Genomic DNA, 18,651 nt, shown 5'->3' with positions numbered 1-18,651 from the left:
AGTGCAAATATTTATAATAAAAATAAATATAAACTGAGCACTATACACTGTTCTGTATTGTAATTGAAATCAATATATTTGAAAATGTAGAAAACATCTAAAAATATTTTAAAATGGTATTCCATCGTTTAACAGCGCGATTAATCGCGATTAATTTTTTTAATCGCTTGACAGCCCTAGTTATATTGCATTAACATTTTACTACTGCAGTAGCTTGCAGTCATCTAGTGGGTGTAATATAATTTTTGAGTGAATATATATTGGTAAAAAGTTTAAAATCCCAAGAGAGAAGCAGAAGAGGTTTTTTTCCCAAATTAATTCTGAATGATAGTAAAATAACTTTTTAGAGTTGTCTGTAAAAGAATGCATATCTCTTTTCTTTGGGAAGTAATCTTAAGCAGGTTTGGTTATACTGAAAAACAGCTCTAACATGGATCTGAGGGGGCATTTTTAAATCTCTAGGATTAGAGTTAAAGTAACATTACCTAAGGGACAGGCTCTTAGTTTCAGTTAATTTAACTTGACTATTTACTTAAAATAGTAAATAGTCTTCCCATGTCTTTATTTAATTTTTGGTTCTCTTTATATTTGAATTTCTTGCATCCATCACTTGCATTTTTTTCCATTGCATTTTTTTCTTTTCCTTTTTTTTTCAGTATTATTATACCCAAGCAACAGTGCTACTCTGTAAATAAAATGTATCTTCATCTGTTTCCCTTACTGGTGACTAATTTAATTTAATTTAAATAGCTATAATAACATAATAGAGGGAACGGACAGGAATAGTCAAGTCTAATATGCCTCTGAAGTATGCTAATCAGTATATGAAGAGGGATCCAGGGAGACTACCATTAGCCATAGAGATTTGAAACCACCCAAAATAATAATTTACAAAAACAATTTAGAGGTAGTAAAATCTTAAATTATTTTAAGACTCACTAAAGACCCATTAAACTCGATCGAATAACTAGCTGATTGTCACACTTTAAGATAAAGGTATTGACTGGAATTAATGGTGTTTTTCAGAGATGATATTTAAAAAAAAATTATTCTTTTGAAATGTTACAGGTGAGAAGCTATCGGATGTTTCATGATGACAGCATGAAATCATTCTTCCGCAGGCTTAGTTTTACTCCTGACGGCTCTTTGCTTCTCACTCCAGGTACGTGAAGGGAAGATGTACCGGTGCATGTGGCAGCCCTGGATGGGCACTTTGCCCTTGTGTCAGGAACATCACTTTTTGAAATGTCAGAGAAATATGGACATGTTGCAGAATATAGCCACCTGCTACAGCAGCAAGAGGGATTAACAGTATCTTGTTCTTGTTACATGCTGCTGCTGGTAGCCACCTGTGGTTCCCTATTTTACAGAGTAGGCTAAATTCAGTGTATCTCTCTGTATAAATTTGCAATCAGTTTGACATTTTATTAACCAACAGCAGGAAACTCAGACCTTCAATGTCATGTTAACACTTGCATGAGGCATTCTTTATGAAATTCCTGGTATATCAATAATGCCGCACTGTCAGAATCATAGAATCATAGAATCATAGAATATCAGGGTTGGAAGGGACCCCAGAAGGTCATCTAGTCCAACCCCCTGCTCAAAGCAGGACCAAGTCCCAGTTAAATCATCCCAGCCAGGGCTTTGTCAAGCCTGACCTTAAAAACCTCTAAGGAAGGAGATTCTACCACCTCCCTAGGTAACGCATTCCAGTGTTTCACCACCCTCTTAGTGAAAAAGTTTTTCCTAATATCCAATCTAAACCTCCCCCATTGCAACTTGAAAATCATAGAATCATAGAATATCAGGGTTGGAAGGGACCTCAGGAGGTCATCTAGTCCAACCCCCTGCTCAAAGCAGGACCAACCCCCCAGTTTTTGCCCCAGATCCCTAAATGGCCCCCTCAAGGATTGAACTCACAACCCTGGGTTTAGCAGGCCAGTGCTCAAACCACTGAGTTATCCCTCCCCCCCCAAAAAAGGAGTATTTTCTTTTTTGACTTATTCTGACTCTACTCCTTTTTGTCCTCCTTCTTCTTAAAAGCATTCTGATCTATTAATAAGACCAACACTGCAAAGCGGGGTCTGTTATCTGCATAGGCATTGATTTGGCAGCCATTTGCAAAAGTAAAGAGAAGCTCGTTTTGGAGCAGTATATAAGGAAAACTAAAATAGATTTTAAAGTAGTATTTGGGATTCATTTTCAAGTTTCAGAGTAGCAGCCGTGTTAGTCTGTATTCGCAAAAAGAAAAGGAGTACTTGTGGCACCTTAGAGACTAACAAATTTATTAGAGCATAAGCTTTCGTGAGCTACAGCTCACTTCATCGGATGCATCCGATGAAGTGAGCTGTAGCTCACGAAAGCTTATGCTCTAATAAATTTGTTAGTCTCTAAGGTGCCACAAGTACTCCTTTTCTATTTTCAAGTTGTGGTCAGATCACAAAAACCTGGCCCTTTGACCTAAGGCTAATGCTTGGGAAATAAAATGTTTATAAATGTAAGTTTGTGTGCTTAGTACCTTTGAATTGATGAGTAATGCTTTGAAACTTTTTTTATTTTCTCAGCTGGCTGTGTTGAATCAGGAGAGAATGTAACCAACACTACATATGTTTTTTCAAGAAAAAATCTTAAAAGGTAGGGTTTAATATACCTACATTTTCTTTATAAAATATATATATGGGGGAGGTGTGTGTGTGTTTGTGTCTGTGTATATATATCCATTTCACATGCCATTTTCTAAAACATTTCTTCTTTCTAATAGGCCGATAGCTCACCTGCCCTGTCCTGGAAAGGCAACTCTAGCTGTTCGCTGCTGTCCGGTCTACTTTGAGTTGAGACCAGCATATAAGAAAGGTACCGTAATCCTTTTGGGGAGCTTCTTTTACAGGAAATCTGCTGGAAGGCAAACCTGACTATGTAGCTGCAGGTCATACTATTTTATGTCCCAGCCTTTTAACATTCCTTCAGGATGTTAACTGTTGTACCACATCTAAGAAGCTATTTGCTGATTCTAAGGCTTTAAATTCACTAAGTGCTTTTGAGTGATTTTTGGTTTAGTGGATAAATGTTCTCACTTGGCCTCTTATGCTGCAAAAACACTGTGTGCTGTTTTCCTACAATGTTTTAACTCACTGGTGTGAATAAACATAAATAACTTGGCTCAGCATTAAGGAATCGCCTAGTAAAATATTTTTTTAGTCCTGATTGCACACACATCACAGAACCACTACAAAATTTGTCACAGTTTGCAACAGTTGGAGATATTTGTTCAGGAGAGCTAAGACTAAAATAGCACTAGTGTTGCTGGTCAAGACTGGGATTCATTGGCCGAGATGTGGTGAGGGGAAATTTGTACACAAACTGCACAATAACTGGCTGTCAGGAAGTGGAAAACCTGAGCCTACTGAAGTCAGTGGGGCCGGGATTTTACCCTAGGGTTTTTAAACAAGACTATTCCCATTCTTGCTAAAAGGCACAGATTTCCTCAATTCTAACTGGAACACAATAAGGCCCTCTCCTTTGAAGTTTATAACTCAAAGTATAGTATCCCTTACAGGATCCTATTACTTAGTGCCATTTTTTTTCCAGCATAATCTTCAGAGATGCTGTTGGAAGAGAACTAGATGGGATTTTGTCAATCTGTCAGTCCTTTATTAAGCAGAGATGTCGCTGCTACTTCCACAACACTCTCATGAAAGCAAAAGATCCAGACTAGGGCTGAAATGTACAAATTTAGATGCCCAAAATTAAATAAGTGGCCTGATTTTCAAAGGCATCATCATGGAAGTCGGTGGGACCTGTGTGTTCAGCACCGCTGCAAATAAAGGCCAGTTAGTGCTTACTTCTTAGCACCAGCTGGAAAAAACTTGCTTTGGTATCTTTGTCCTCTAGCCATGCAAAGAACTAATCCTAGCCCAGAAGATTAGACAACAGTTGAACTTAAAAATTACAAAAGGAAATGAAATGGCAGAAAATGGATTATATATCAAGTTGTGTTTTATATAAATTTGGTAAGATTGTGAATTAAAGTAAATTTTGAGATTTGATTATTCAGACTTTGAGTTAAAGTACAAAAAAAGCTTCTGAATAGTTTAACTAGAGGATTGTCATTCCCACTTGAATAATTTAAATAAGGCTGAAAGGACCGAACTTTGCCCCACCCATTAACCTTTTAAGCTAAGACTAAATAGGAGAAACTTAAGTCCAAAGAGTAGCTTTTCCAGAAAATTGTATATACTTGAAAATAGTGTTATATAATACAAGTTCCATCTTCTCAGCCAGAATGTTGGTACTGATACACTCCAATGATAAAAACTCTGTTCAAGCACTTAATTAAGTAGGTACAAGCAATATCATTATAATGGACTGGTGGTCTCTTTGTGATTTTTCTCAGTGTTGTTTTCTTTGTACTCCTAGACGAAGCTTCACGGACGTCAATCCCTGCTCTAATAAATCTGCCCTATCGGTTGGTGTTCGCTGTTGCTTCAGAAGATTCTGTGCTTTTCTATGATACACAGCAGTCCTTTCCCTTTGGTTATGTATCCAACATACATTATCATACTCTGAGTGACATTTCATGGTAGGTAATTGACAGATCCTTTAGATTTGTCATGGTAGAGTGAGTTGTCACTCTTATCTTCTCCGAACCCTGAGGATCCTCCTATTTCTTGCTTTACACATCTATCAATCAGTTGTACTTGTATGGTTACCATAGTACCTGTGCGCCTTGCCATCTTGTAATGTACTTTTCCTCATGACGCCCCTGTGAGATAAGGCAGTGCTATAATCCACATTTTACAGATGGGGAACTGAGGCACCAAAAGACCAAGTGACTTACCCAAGATCTCTCACAGTCTGTGGCTGAGCTGGGAATTGAACCTAGCTCTCTCATGGCCCAGACTGCAGCCCTAATCACTGGACCATCCTTCCTCTCTAGGGTCTGTACCAGATGTTCTCAACCTGTTTACCATTGTGGACTGCATATGCCTGTGTTATGTTGGCCACATCCACACAGTATATATACTGCTTGTATGGCCCTGAGGATGTCGCAGCTGTGTGCTGATTGCGCTGCAAGCAGGCCGCAGGTTGAGAACTACTGGTCCGTACTGTAGTCACTATCCTTCCAGCTGAGGACTGGATACGGGGCTTCTTTCAAAACCTGTCAGTGATGCTCATGTATGATGACGACGAGGGGATGCATGAGAATGTTAACAGAAAATTAAGATTTCTTAATTCACCAGTGGTCACTGTTTGGTGAAGTGAATTGCAAGGGCCTGTTCATGTTGTTGCCGCAGTGCTTTGCCCACTGCCAGCACAAAGGGCAAGAAATGCAGCCAAACCAATGCTGAACACAGTTTAACTATCATGTAAATTAGGACAAACCGCATTCAGCACCAGGTCAGAAATCATGGTTAAAACTGTATACCTGCAGTTAAATTGTATTCAGTATCACTTCGGCTGCACGCACCTGCTGTTAGTAATGGGTTATTCCATACCACAGACAAAGCCAGAGGAACTAAATCAATTGTCAAGGCTGTGCTTCTTGAACTATTGATTGTTTGACTTAGATGATGTCTTTCAGGTCATTTCAGGTTTATTTACATTTACACGTTTAGCTGGAGATGGGGCAACTTGTATGATTGACATGGGATATGTTTCTGGGGAGAGTGGTCAGGACTAGGTCAGTTTCTCAGATTTCTTCCCTCTGAAAAAAAAAAAAAAAAAAAACAGGTCCAGCGATGGATCCTTTCTTGCTATTTCTTCCACGGATGGATACTGCTCTTTTGTGACATTTGAGGAGGGTGAGATTGGAGTACCATTGAAAGAGAAACCGGTGGTGTGTGTCACGACAGCTAGTGCAACAGAGAAGAAAATGAAGAAGAGTCAGTCACACAAGGTTGCCTCCCCAGTCCCCAGGCCAGTTGATGGAACCCCTCCAAACAGGACCATGGATCCAAGTAATCTCACTCTCCAGCCTAAAACACCAGCAGCAATAATCAACAGGGATTCTCCCTCAACACCCGTTGGCATCAAAAATATTCCAGCTTCATCCTCAGACGAGAGGAAAACCATGCAGCCAGCCAGCCATAGTGCTAAAATAAACCAACCCAGGAGGATTACTCTAAATGCTTTACACGGTTGGAGTAAGACGCCAAGGTAAGGTTTATATTGCAGTTTCCTGTGATAAATGTGAAGGCCAAAACAAGCTGTTCTTGTGCTACTTTAGAAGTATCGAGGTTTAAAAGTAATTCTATAGCTATTTTTCATTACACTTATGTTCCGTTTATACTCCAAGTGAAAAGTCAAAATGACTTCTTAATTATAGCAGAGAGACAACTCTGCTATGGTTATGGTTAAGACACGTTTTTGTTTAAAGCTCAACTCTAAAGTGTTCTAAAATCTACAGTTACTCAGATTGGCTTGAAATTTGGTGCATCTCTTGGGGATGTGGGATTCTGTTAGCAATCCAAATTTGGGGCCATTTAACTAAGGGGTTTCTGACATATAGTCCATTCTCCCAACCCCTCTCTCCAGCTTTTCTTAAAATTTACAGATTCTGGCAACCTATAATTCTGTAAACATCAAATACAGATGAAATCGAGGCTCAGATCATCGCTCAGAATCCCAGACGCTGAGGGTTACCCAAGCAGAGCACAAGCCTTTGGGGAAAATCAAATTAAAACGTTACTTGAAAAAGATTTTACTTCTGCAGTTAGACATGTGACAACTCACCAATCTATCTACACGACTAATAGATTGTGCCACGCATGAAAGGACAGAGGATTTAACAGGTTAATAGTAAGGCTACTTTTTAGTCACTGGTATTTTTAGTAAAAGTCATGGACAGGTCACGGGCAATAAACAAAAAGTCATAGCCTCGTGACTTTTACTAAAAATACCTGTGACTAAATCTTACCTGCACGGATGGGGGTGCTTCTGAAGACTGCTCCTGGGGGAAGGCGGGGCAGGGGAGCAGAGCAGGCAGTGCTTCTGCTGGAGGGAGTGTGATACTCCAGGGCAGCACTGAGGACCGGCTGCCAGAGTAGCGGCCAGTGCAGCTGGCCTTGGGGCTTCCCCAGCTACTGGGGTGATCCTGGGGTCAGCCTGCAAAATTCACAGAGGTGCAAAATTCGCAGTCTTAGTTATTAGCCTTCAAAGTTTCACACTAGCTGGATAGCTCCAGGGGATAAGCAGTAGTTGTATGAACTTGATCCACCCAGACAATGTCAGTTTGAGTCCCTCACCCCCCTCCCTTGGACAGAAATTTAGAAGCGGTTGGTGGCATATAGCTAAAATCCATCTTAGAGGTTTTATTTATTTTGGGGGGTGAAAAATGCTTGCTGGGGCAGCATGTGTGGGGCAATGGTGAGACAGGTTAGGATTGCATTGTGGGAAGGGAGATAAGTGGGGATGGGAGGTAGGGGAGGTGAAAAGTTGGGGGTAGCAGGTGAGGGATACATGGTGTGAATGGCATGGGGTCTAGTGAGAATAGGGATGGGATACCTGTCAGTCCACATGCTCCACTTCTCTGTGTGCTAGGATCTTGGGGGGGATCCCTATCCCTCCATGAGACTGGGTTCTGGCAGGGGGGAGCCTACTCCCAGGGTGTCTGAGCCCCACTCCCTGCCCACTCATGTGTACATCAAGATCTGAGGGCCTCCTGCCTCTTTAGAGGTATGGAGGCCCCTCTCCCTGCTCCCCCTCATGTGAGCTGGGGTAGGGAGGGTCTTGCTTCCTTGGGGGTGTCTGAGATTTGCTTCCTACCCTCTGTGCATGTGCCCAGAATCTAGGGAATCCCTGCCCATGTTTCAGGGGCTGACCCCCTCCATGTGCCCCTCACATGAACCAGATTCTGGGGAGGGGTCTAAACCATTCTCCTTGTCCCCTCCTCAGGTGAGTTGTGATCTGGGGGTCCCTGTCCCCAGGAGTGTCTGAGCCCTGCTCCCTATGTGTGTACCAGGATCTGGGGACCCATGCCCATCTATGGGGGTCTGCCTCCCTAATGGGAGCCATGTTCTGGGGCAGGTTTGCCTTACTGAGGCAGTCTGAGCCACTCTCCCTACCCCCTTCTGTGAACCAGGATGTGGGGAGCTCAGAATAGGCATACTCAAAGCACCAAGAACACTGAACACACCTCTGACGCTGAGGATGGGCATGCATGACACACATCAGAAACTCTCCAGCATTGGGAATGGGGGAATGGAAACACCCACTGACATGAATGGACCAGTTCACGTGTCTCAGAGCTGTTGATTCAGGTCGTATTCATCTCCTTGAGGTGTTCTAATTCAGGTGAGACCATCACAGTGGGATAAATGGGCCACTTTATACCTCTCTGAGCCGCCTATGCTACAGGTCGATATGTAGATGCTACACCTACTGAGAATACATGGGGTGGGAGCCATGAGGGAAAACCCAGACTGACAAACAGTACACAGAATACAGCTCCTTTTCAGAAAGTTATGGTGGCTATCAAAAGAACCTTGGGGTCCTCTGGTCATCCATAGGGGGAAGATTGGATTCCAAGACCAGGTCCAGTTGCAAACCTGGGTACACTGGCACATGAACATACCAGAAATATCCCCCACTCACCTTGCATATGGTGTGTGGGGGGGAAGCCTGGACAAAATAGAGTGCGGGGGCCAGCTGGGAGGGCAGCCAGACAGGAAGGGACAGGGCTGGTTAGTGGGGCTGAGTGGTGGGGGGAGAAAGGTATAGGGCCAGGATTGGTAGACCACTTGGCTTGCATGCTATCTACAACTGCAACTTTCTGTTTAAAAAAAATAATCTAGGAAATTAAATAGCAAAAAAACCTTCGTTAATGAAGAGTTAAGGTTTCCCAGTGCCAGCTCATATCGTTCCAGAGCTTCGAGTTCAGAAAAACTCAAACTGCAGAAAACCAGGAAGTACAGAAATACTGATGCCCCTAGACACCCATAACACACATAGTAGCACTCTGACTTTTTACTGTACAGGAAAGAATCTACCTGCCCTGCACTCAAACACTTTAGCCTACTCTCCTAACACCACTACATTTGTGAAATTTAACAACCACTTTACACTTACTCAAAGGATAGCATCTGCACTTATGTTTTCCCTTACCCAGCAGTAAACCCATGGACTGCTCTCGTATCTCACTTCACTACTGACAAGTCTAATGGCAAGACCTGCTCGCTGTCCCCCCACCCCCCGAATGCCTTGCTACTGAGAAAACCTATGCAGTTTTGCAATAAAATGATGCAGACTGGCTCCGGAGGGTACACATGCTCCCCTTTCCTTTACTTGTACATATGTGGTGGGTGCAAACCTTGATCTCCTCATATCACAAGCACAGTTCTCTGTGACACTCCTCAAACTAATCCTCATCTCCTCAGCTCACAAACACACCTCTACCAACCTGCGCCACCTACTGTCTCCACCATTCAATACAGCTACATCTCGCACGCTGAATGCAGCTGCAGTGCACACGGATTATTTCCAGTGGCTATTACTAGCTCCAGCAGGTCTGAGTCAAGGTTACATGGGTGTTTACGTTAACTCTATATTTCTTGGTTTTCTGAAGTTTGAGTTTTGCTGAACTCAACATTCTGGAAGGACACGAGCTATTACTGGGCAACCTTAATTCTGCGTTAATTTTTTTTTTTTTTTTTTTTTTGCCATTTAATATATTTTTATCCAAACACTGAAGTTAACTTGCATGTTGTTCTTTGGTGCTTGTGGATGCAACTGGTTCTTTCTCTGACCCAATTCCCACAATCAAAGACAGAATCTTCAGTGGTATACACAGGTACTTCAGTGAATGTCTTATTTCAAGTTATCAAATAGGAGACAAGCGGGAATGTAGTCACAGAATAACTGCATGAGTTTGCAGTCGGGAGCTTCAGATTCATTTGGTTTATTTACATGTGCCACTTTGATGTGCAGTTGGTGAGATTTTTCTAAAATTAAGTTGGAAATGTTATTAGAACATTAAAATGAAAATATCCACTGTCCCTTTTTGTGACAATAATGTAGACCTGTGGTGACAGTAATGCAGACTGTAGTGGATGTGGAGCTTTTATGTAATAATCTAAGAATACAGATATGTAATAGCTTTATGAATGCTGCATGTGATCTCAGTGAGGCAGTTGGCAAAGTTAATATATACTATGTAGGATTTTTGGACTTACGGTTGTGAATATATTGATCTAACTTAATAGAGGGCTGCTGGAAAAACAATCAGGAAAGCAATACAGTGGCTCTAGATAAGCAGCCTCCCAGCAAACACATGGGGTAATTAGAGAACAATGGCCTACTTCCAGGCTCCAGCTCAAAGATACATAGCTGTTTTGCTAGTCCTGTGAGCTAACAGGTCAAAGGGTTGTACATAGTTAACAAGTGACTTAATCTCTGGAAAGGGGGTGATCAAAAAGACTGAGCAACTTTTTAAGCACTGTAAATCAGGAAGGTAGATGATGTTAGGTTATCTTTATTATTAGCTGCAAAAAAGAAATCAGTTGAAGACTCTCCCTTTGCAGATAGGCTACACTGTACTTTTGTCCAGTTAAGGAGCTGAAGCAAGTGGCATTCCTGATGGTTTTTTCATCACACAATGATGCCACTCGAGCCTCTGTCACTGTGGACTGATAAGTAACCTGCAGGTTTAACAGTACAGCAGGGGAAAAAACCATCAGGAATGCCACTTGCTTCAGCTCCTTAACTGGACAAAAGTACAGTGTAGCCTATCTGCAAAGGGAGAGTCTTCAACTGATTTCTTTTTTGCAGCTAATAATAAAGATAACCTAACATCATCTACCTTCCTGGTTTACAGTGCTTCACCTTCCAAGACAGATGGTGTGTCAAAAGCTGTAAGATGCCTGCCGAACACACAACTTTTTAAGGACACTCCCTGAAGAAGAGGGGTGTGAACTGTGTTATTAAGGAAACAGATATGCCACCCAGGGCTTAGTGGGCTTGGAGGTGTCCATAGGAATCTTAGACTTACCAGGATCACCATGGGGAAGATGGATAGACTCCTGGTAAGTTAGATATGAATATAGTCACTCAGTTTATAGTTTTAAGACTTTTACTCTGAAATACTTTTGTTTTAAATAAATACTTTGCTTTAAGAAAGTTGTGTGGTCACTGTTTTAACCACTGGCCACTGTTCCTGAAGGTAACAGAACTAAAGAAACTGAATGTAAATCAGGCCTGCTGAGGTAATCACAGATGGCACCTGGGGACTACAGTGTAAGGCCCTGTCTGAGAGTGGGAGAATTGCGTGATTCCACTCCTAAAGAGGTGATGGTGAGAGGCCTGAGACCTGAGAAGGAATGCATTCCAAAAAGACCAGGTGGGCTTTGAGGTAGTGTTAGTCCAATAAATTACTCCGATAACTGTGTCCAAGACCAGGCAAGCTTGTTTTATGTTCTGCTCTTCCTTCATGTACACACAAGGATATAAACATGCTCAGTCAAGCTTAAGGAGAAATTGTACGAATTGTAGTTCAAAGAATTTGATGGCTTAACATTTTAGGCTTTACGTGGGATTATTCTCCAAATTGAAGATATACAAAAACTAAAAGCATATTTGCCATAAAAGGGAGATTTTCAAAGGCACAAACGCCCAGCTCCAGTTGGGCACTTTCCTCCAACTTCTGTCTTTAAAAATCTCCCCGTAAAACTTTATATACTGGGTTAATCGATAAACGGAGCTCAAGTGATTTCAAATAATTATCCCATAAATACCATTTAAAACTGAGAGGGATCCTTCAGGAGTCAGTCCTTGGTCCAGTACATTCAATATTTTCATTAATGACTTGGATAATGGAGTGGAGAATATGCTTTAAAAATTTTCAGATGACACCAAGCTGAGAGGGGTTGCAAGCACTTTTTGGAGGATGGAATTAGAACTCAAAATGACTTTGACAAACTGGAGAATTGGTCTGAATTCAACAAGATAAAATTCAGTAAAGACAAGTTCAAAGTACTGCATGTAGGAAGGAAAAATCAAATGCATAACTACAAAATGGGAAATGACTTGCTAGGCAACAGTACTGCTGAAAAGAATCTGGGGGGTTATAGTGGATCATAAATTGCATGAGAGTCAACAATGTGATGCAATTGAGAAAGTGGCTAATAGTATTCTTGGGTATATTAACAGGAGTGTCATATGTAAGACACAGGAGGTAATTGCCCCACTGTGCTTGTACTGGTGAGGGCTCAGCTGATGTACTGTGTCCAATACTGGGTGTCACGCTTTAGGAAAGACGTGGACAAATAGGAAAGAATCCAGAGGAAAGCAACACAAATAAGAGGTTCACAAAACATGACCTATGAGAAAAGGTTTAAAAAAACTGGTCATGTTTAGTCTTGAGAAAAGACTGGGAGAGAACCTGGTAAGTCTTCAAGTATGGAAGGGTTGTTAAAATGGCTGGTGATTAATTGTTCTTCATATCCACTGAAGGTAGGACAAGTTGTAAGGGGCTTAATTTGCAGCAAGGGAGATTTAGGTTAGATATTAGGATAGTTGAGTTCTGGAACAGGTTTCCAAGGGAGGTTGTGGAATCCCCATCACAGAAGGTTTTTAAGAACAGCATGGACAAACAGCTGTTAAGAATGGCCTAGGTATATGTGTGCTGCCTCAGTGCAGGGGGCTGGACTTGATGACCTCTTGAGATCCTTTCCAGCCTTACATTTCTGTGACTCTGTGCCATAACATAGAGATAGCTGTCTGCAAAAATAAAAATAAAACATTGAAGTGTTTAGTTACCTTGTTTGTCACACTCTGCCCCATTTTTTATACTTAAATCTACCAGATACGCCATTTAAAAATTAACAGAAGAAAAGCACAAGCAATAAGTTGCTGGGGAAGTGTAATTTTTTTTTAAACAGTGCTTGTCAACAAACATCCGCAGAAGAAAGGGTAATCCAGCAGAAAATTGGCATTTCCCCCAGAAGGTGCAAAGTCAGAACTGTCCAGTGGAGGTATAGATAAGAGATTCAACTACAGTTAAAGGACTTGCCCGTACAGTGGAAGGACTTTCTTAAGACGCAGAGTAGAAACCTGGTCTTAGCAGCCAATTTTAATTTTAAAAATGTCTTTCATATATATAACATGTTTTGAAGTCAAGAATCAAGTACTGTGTTGCTCTATATCCACATACTCATTCAAGGAAAGTGTATCTAAAAATTAAAACATTTCTGTCTTTAAGAGTTAAATTTTCTGTTCAGAATATCCCATACCAAAGGTAGCCAGGGAAAGTAAGTGTGTGTGTGTGTGTGTGTGTGTGTGTGTGTGTGTAAACCTCATCTATACCACTGTAGTTAATTGAAGCAGTAATTAAATAATTACAACAAGGAGTCCAGTGGCACCTTAAAGACTAACAGATTTATTTGGGAATAAGCTTTGTGGGTAAAAAACCCACTTCTTCAGATGCATGGAGTGAAAATTACAGATGCAGGCATTATTATACTGACACATGAAAAGAAGGGAGTTACCTCACAAGTGGAGAATCAGTGTTGACAGGGCCAATTCATCAGGGTGGATGTAGTCCACTCCCAATAATTGAGGAGGAGGTGTCAATTCCAGGAGAGGGAAAGTTGCTTTTGTAGTGAGCCAGCCAGTCCCTATTCAAGCCCAAATGAATTTTACTTCTGCAGTTTCTCTTTGAAGCCTGTTTCTGACGTTTTTTTGTTCAAGTATGGATACTTTTAAATCTGTTATAGAACGTCCAGGAAGATTGAAGTGTTCTCCTGCTGTCTTTTGTATGTTACCTTTCCTGATGTCCGATTTGTGTCATTTATTCTTTTACACAGAGACTGTCCGGTTTGGCCAAGGTACATGGCAGAAGGGCATTGCTGGCACATGATGGCATATATCACATTAGTAGATGTGCAGGTGAATGAGTCCCTGATGGTGTGGCTGATGTGGTTGGGTATCACTAGAGTAGATATGGGGAGAGAGTAGGCAACAAGGTTTGTTACAGGGATTGGTCCCTGGGTTAGTGTTTCTGTGGTATGTTGTGTAGTGGCAGTATTTGTTTCAAGTTGAGGGGCTGTCTGTAAGTGAAGACTGGCCTGCATCCCAAAGTCTGTGAGAGTGAGGGATCATTTTCCAGGATAGGTTGTAGATCGTTGATGATGTGCTAGAGAGGTTATAGCTGGGGGCTGTATTTGATGGCCAGTGTGTTCAGTTATTTTCCTTGTTGGGCCTGTCCTGAGTACCCGTCTCGCTCTGTCAATCTGTTTCCTCACTTTCCCAGGTGGGTATTGTGGTTTTAAGAATCTTTGATAAAGATCTTGAAGGTGTTTGTCTCTGTTTGAGGGGATGGAGCAAATGCGGTTGTGTCTTAGGGATTGGCTGTAGACCATGGATCATGTGATGTGTCCTGGATGGAAGCTGGAGGCATGTAGGTAAGTGTAGCGGTCAGTAGGTTTCCAGTATAGGGTGGTGTTTATGTGACCATCACTTACTTGCATTGTAGTGTCCAGGAAGTGGATCTCTTGAGTGGACTAGTCCAGGCTGAGGTTGATGGTAGGGTGGAAATTGTTGAAATCCAGGTGGAATTCCTCAAGAGTCTCCTTCCTGTGGGTCCATATAACGAAGATGTCATCAGTGTAGCTCAAGTAGAGGAGGGGTGCTAGGGGACGAGAGCTGAGGAAGCGTTGTTCTAAGTCAGCCATAAAAACGTTGGTATACTGTGGGGCCATGCGGGTACCCATAGCAGTGCCGCTGACTTGAAGGTAAAAGTTGTCCCCAAATCTGAAATGGTTGTGAGTGAGGACAAAGTCACGAAGTTCATCCACCAGGTGTGCCTCATCAGTGATACTGATCTTGACAACTTGTAGTCAGTCCATCCTCATGTGGAATATATTTATAAATAATATACTATACAGTACCTTTCAAAGAAGAATTTGTGGAAGTGAAGTATTAAAAGCAGTTGAATTGTATCTCTGTTTTATTTTTAAGGAGAATAAACTTGATTCCTCTGAAGACAGACATGTCAAACTCAACACACACAAATCTAGTGTCCACACCTTCCTCCTCAGAAGCAATTCAACATGGTAAGCCACTTTCTGGTCATAATATATAAGACTTGCTGCTCAGCCATTTCATTCCAAATTACATTATTATGGATCTTTGACTAGTTCGCTAAATATGAAAGTTTTAGTTCAAACATGAATACAGAGGGATTAATGACAATTTCAGAAACTTGTCTCCAACTCAGTTTTGGAAGCTGCTGCTTGATGGTATTTTGGACAATATAAAGTGAGTTATTGTTCTCAGTCCAGTTGCTAGTGGACAGATGTCCACATTAGTCATCAGCAACACAGTTGATGTTAATTAAAATCTTGGCTGTCAGTCTCAACACCCAGGAATGAATTGGCATTGAGCTATTCACCTCCGCATCAGACTGGTGGGTTTTACAAGCCAGCTTTCATTGCTGCTCCTGCACGATGCCTGTACAGTGGATAAAAGACTTTTGTATACAGGGCTGTCAACTCAGCATCTTTCATGAGTGCTAAATTAACTTTTAATTTTTTTAAATGAAAAATAATAAACAAGAAATCAAACTAAGTGAATTTCGTTATTTCCCAATATTTCAGAGATACCTTCTCCCTCTGATGATCCTGTGCACAATCCCCCAGCATCTAAACGTCCCAGAACTGATGAAACTCCTGTCTCTGCATCTCCTGAAGACCAAACCAGCTGTAGTTCAAACAACTAAAGACCAAAATTTCAATAAACTCACTGTCTGGGGGCAATGCAACTAGACCAGAAAGTAAATTCCCTTTCTGCAAGTGATAGAACCTCAACAGCTAAATAGAATATTAAGGGGGTTTAACATAAGGTGTTGTGAAGGAGGGTATCTGCAGCAGAAAAGACTGATTTTCTGCAAAAATCCTGTTCTGGGGAAGTGAAAATAGTTGGAACTTAACTATGCTTGTATCGGCCCTTGAACACTGCTTTCTAAACCAAGTAGTGTCAACTGCATGATAAAGCATAGTGTTTGTAGGCAATATTGGTATAGAAATGTCTTGACAACCTAAGAGTCTCCTTCATAATCATCTCATTGATATTTTTAAAGTATTAAGTCTTCCAGCAAGTCTACGTCTTGCAAAAGAGTGGGATTTTTAAGGATTTGTCTGTCTTCATAGTGTTTTAATGTGGCTAACAACTGCTTCACTGAGGCAATTGACTTCTACATTGCACAATTTATCAGTTCACAAGATAATTATGCACTCTGACTTTCATTCCATTTGGATGTTTAATGTTTGTGCTCCACACTTGAAAATGCAGTGCAATATCAGTGCTATAATTGAAATAAAAGTCTCAAACTCATAACTGCAAGGAAGTGAAAAATATTTTTGTTTAAATGTTATGGGCATTCAACAATAGAAACAGATTCGTCTGTTCATTCTCTATATAAAAAAATTGCAGGCATGAGGTTTTCTGGGGACAGCAAAGGATTGCAATATATATGTTGAAATTACTGGTTTTCCCTGTTATTCCATAGTCCAAAACCTGCTCCCTTAGCAAAAAAATAAATGCATAAAACCAATGTATGTTAAGGTTTTAATTTGTTGTTTGTTTTTGCATTTAGTGCTCTTTGTGTAGCTAACATGAGACCTTAGGTTTGGAAACAGTGAAATCAAAATGGAACTATTTTGAAACCTACTACACTTCAGAATGTTCAGCCCTGGTGGTGAAGGTTGGAGAGGGGCAGGAGGAAGGGAGTACTTTGTAACACCCCTTCCCTGTTTAAAAGAAAATGTAAGATAATGGTTAAATAAGTGAAGGACCCTTTTAATTGACTTAAACTGCCACTTAAAACCCTTTTTCAGGTAATCTCTGGTGGTTAAGCCTATGCTTCCAACATTTGAAGTGTTAATGTACATAATTGAAAAAAAAAAAGTTCCAAATTCATATTAAAGCTTTTTTCTACCTATACTGTTCCCTGGTTTTGGTTGTTTCACTATAAAATTGTTTTTAAAATATGTAATTTACTTATCGCTTGTTTCATGACTGCCTGAGAAACAACTAATTCAAAAAGAGGCAAATTAAAGTGAAAGTTCTTCAGAAATGGGTTGAATAAAATAGTGTTCATATGGAAAAAATGTTACTTAATAAATTCTTGCCAGTGAGACAGTGTTAAGCCTATGCTAAAGTACTTTGCTGAATCAGGGTCTATTGAACATTTCTGTTGAAGTTTGATATATACAAACGGGGGGGGGGGGGGGGGGAACATCTTACTTGCATTTCTGCTCCAAATCTTTGAGAAGAGGATGGGGCTGAGCTTATTAGATTTATCCAAATCTTGAGCATCCTAAAATAAGAAATGGAAAGAAGATACTACCAAACTAGGTCAGATGTTCACACAGTCGATTAAAAATACATTTAAAGATCCCTACTGATGGTGACTGATAGACATTTACATCTAAAGTCCTCTTTGCTATTTATGCTGTTTTATTTTTTTGCTCAGTTTGGGCCATTAAAACACTAGTCATCTCCACTTTCTGGTTTCCGTGTACAGTGACCAATATAGTGCTGCAATATTTGGGTTGTGTGCGCTGCAAGGGACAGTTTAAATTCAAACCCTTATAAACATTAATTAAAATATTTTTCTGCAGTTTTATAAAAACCTGATTTTAAACAAAGTAGGCTACCCTCTACACTGAGGACTGGTAAGTTGTAATGGGTAATACTATTCACTTCATCTTCATTTTTGCTGTGGTTTAAAATAGATGTGTGCTCAAAAACCTTTGCACTTAAAACATATAAGCCAGATATGGAAAAGAGTTACTGGTTGTAGATTAGCCAGCCAGTTCATTGTTAATGTTTTCTCCAGTCTAATCATAAGTGTCGCAAGAAATAGGGCTTCTGCCACTTCCCTTTGAAAATTATTCCACATCCTGATTGGAAGCTTTTCCTGGTGTTTGTTCTACGTTTACTGTTTTTATAATTTCATCTCATTATTCCTAGTAGTTCCCTCTTGCCAAAATAATTCCTTTCTTTTCGTGTTTACGGCCCTTAGTTACTGGTAGATTGCTGTCTCCCCTCTCTTCCTCTTTGCTCAGCAGTCATACATACTTAGCTCTTTTAATCTTTTCTCATAAAACCAGGTCCCACATCATATTTATTGCTCATCTCTGAACAGCAATAATAATGCATTTAAATAAGTACCATCCCTTTTTGTTTTTTGACACAGTATTGTATTACTATGATTTCTTTTCATATTTAGATACCTCCCACATCTGTTTTACAGAAGTAAATTGTTGGTAAGTTCATTAGCCAGTTCTTTCCATTCCTAATTATGTATGTCAACTGGACTAGCTGATTTATGTATTTCATATTTAAGTAATTCCTTATTGGCAGTCTGTCAATACATCTTTTACAAGGTCTTCCATATGTCCAAGTCATCCATTCATCTTACTGGTTGATTACCAGTTTTATCTTTGTGTTGAACAAGATGATGGATTTTTTCCACTATGCTGCTGAATACCATTCAGTTGTGGATAATATAATAACAGTGTGAAAAATAACTTGTTCAGAAACCCAGGCATGAGAATTCTAAGCAAAAAGTGAGGGTTAGCTGTCCTCTGGATATCGCTGTTCTACATCTTGGGGGATGTGGGGAAAAGATATTGAAGCTAGCAATATAAAACA

General features: G+C 40.5%; 1 protein-coding gene across 4 annotated transcripts in view; it reads left to right on the top strand.

Moving 5' to 3' along the window:
* The window catches only part of CHAF1B (chromatin assembly factor 1 subunit B), a 29,163-nt gene extending 12,230 nt beyond the window's left edge, over positions 1–16,933 (top strand). For 3 of the 4 annotated variants that reach the window (XM_038388581.2, XM_038388564.2, XM_038388546.2), the window contains exons 9-15: positions 1,069–1,162; positions 2,568–2,637; positions 2,765–2,856; positions 4,420–4,582; positions 5,734–6,159; positions 14,953–15,047; positions 15,591–16,933. In XM_038388581.2, the coding sequence (XP_038244509.1) occupies positions 1,069–1,162; positions 2,568–2,637; positions 2,765–2,856; positions 4,420–4,582; positions 5,734–6,159; positions 14,953–15,047; positions 15,591–15,712 (1,062 nt within the window). In that variant the 3' untranslated portion in view covers positions 15,713–16,933. Of the gene's footprint in view, positions 1–1,068; positions 1,163–2,567; positions 2,638–2,764; positions 2,857–4,419; positions 4,583–5,733; positions 6,160–11,158; positions 11,336–14,952; positions 15,048–15,590 lie in introns of all 4 variants that reach the window. The other variant, XR_006278726.1, reaches the window with a different exon arrangement.
* The last annotated feature ends 1,718 nt before the right edge of the window (positions 16,934–18,651 follow it).

Source organism: Dermochelys coriacea, chromosome 1 (genome assembly GCF_009764565.3).
Source record: "Dermochelys coriacea isolate rDerCor1 chromosome 1, rDerCor1.pri.v4, whole genome shotgun sequence".
Lineage (NCBI taxonomy): Eukaryota > Metazoa > Chordata > Testudines > Dermochelyidae > Dermochelys > Dermochelys coriacea.
Note: the sequence above shows the minus strand (reverse complement) of the source record. Positions and strands in the feature narration are given on the sequence as shown.